We start from the raw sequence: 1,092 nt of genomic DNA on the forward strand, positions 1-1,092 counted from the left end.
TATATATATATATATATATATATATATGTATATATATACATATATATATATTACGGGCTTCTTTTCAGTTTCCGTCTACCAAATCCACTCACAAGGCTTAGGTCGACCTCAGGCTATAGAAGAAGACACTTGCCCAGGGTCCCATGCAGTGGGACTGAACTTGGTTGGTAAGCAAGCTACTTACCACACAGCCACTCCTACGCCTTACAAACTTTATGGCAAAATTTGAATACTGGCTACATATGTAGTCAAATTACAAATCAATATTAAAACACAGAAATAACAAATAGTTTTTAACCTTCCATTTCAACATTATCATCAATGACAACGTTTACCACCTTATTCTTCCTACAGCTTCTATGCTTTTGGAACACTCACACAGTAAATTAGCTCAACCAGGTAACAATAACTATCAACTAAGAGGTTTTCTGAGCATTTAAAAGACATTATTTTACATAAGTTCTAACTGCCGACTTCTCCTGTGCAAACCAAATCTACCTTTTCTGCAAGCCAGTAACCACACTACACCTGTTTTATGTCCGTAATTTACATTGAGTGTGTTATATGAAATTTCTACTGATTCCTTTTTTGCATATCAAATACAGTCATTTTCCTGATGGTATCAGAGTCTGTCTTTCCTACTTGCTAAAACTTTAGTCTTTTACCAAGCTTACTTTCAAACTTTCAATACTAGATGTTTCCTTCTCTTCCTGGAAATCTTTTGTATATCTTCAACTGATAAAAACCAAAAGAACTAACACAATATACACCACCACCACTAGTTTCCTCCAAGATTTTAAATAAATAATAATTTCAGGTTCCTTACTGAATGTATCAACTTTAGCAGTTAGATAACTGTTTCCAGATTCCGGCAACGGATAAAGACGAACCAATATTTCTTTATTTTTTCTTACAGGATGTATATTAAATTCAAAGTGATGCTGCAAATAAATTTTTAAAATTCTACTAATATAATAGCATATTCAAAATATTGATCAGTTCAATCAAATTTTGTGATAATTTTAATCATATTTAAAAAATAAAAAACATTCAGCTATTTTACTCTGTTATTATTTTCATATATTTTTCATT

At 31.3% G+C, this 1,092-nt stretch overlaps 3 protein-coding genes across 3 annotated transcripts in view; all 3 read right to left on the reverse strand.

Annotated features, from left to right (window-relative positions):
• LOC128251274 (uncharacterized) overlaps positions 1-305 on the reverse strand; it is an 11,638-nt gene extending 11,333 nt beyond the window's left edge. The window contains exon 1 of the mRNA XM_052978061.1: positions 299-305. Coding sequence (XP_052834021.1) covers positions 299-305 — 7 coding nt within the window. The remainder of the gene's footprint in view (positions 1-298) is intronic.
• LOC128251273 (acyl-coenzyme A amino acid N-acyltransferase 2-like) overlaps positions 1-1,092 on the reverse strand; it is a gene marked incomplete at its 3' end in the record, with an annotated part of 93,108 nt that overhangs the window by 32,305 nt on the left and 59,711 nt on the right. The gene's annotated exons all lie outside the window — the stretch shown is intronic.
• Positions 61-1,092, reverse strand: part of LOC106873587 (uncharacterized) — a 22,596-nt gene continuing 21,564 nt past the window's right edge. The window contains exon 5 of the mRNA XM_052978186.1: positions 61-941. Within this exon, the coding sequence (XP_052834146.1) occupies positions 732-941 (210 nt within the window). The 3' untranslated portion in view covers positions 61-731. The remainder of the gene's footprint in view (positions 942-1,092) is intronic.

The sequence above is a fragment of the Octopus bimaculoides genome, chromosome 30, assembly GCF_001194135.2.
Source record: "Octopus bimaculoides isolate UCB-OBI-ISO-001 chromosome 30, ASM119413v2, whole genome shotgun sequence".
NCBI lineage: Eukaryota > Metazoa > Mollusca > Cephalopoda > Octopoda > Octopodidae > Octopus > Octopus bimaculoides.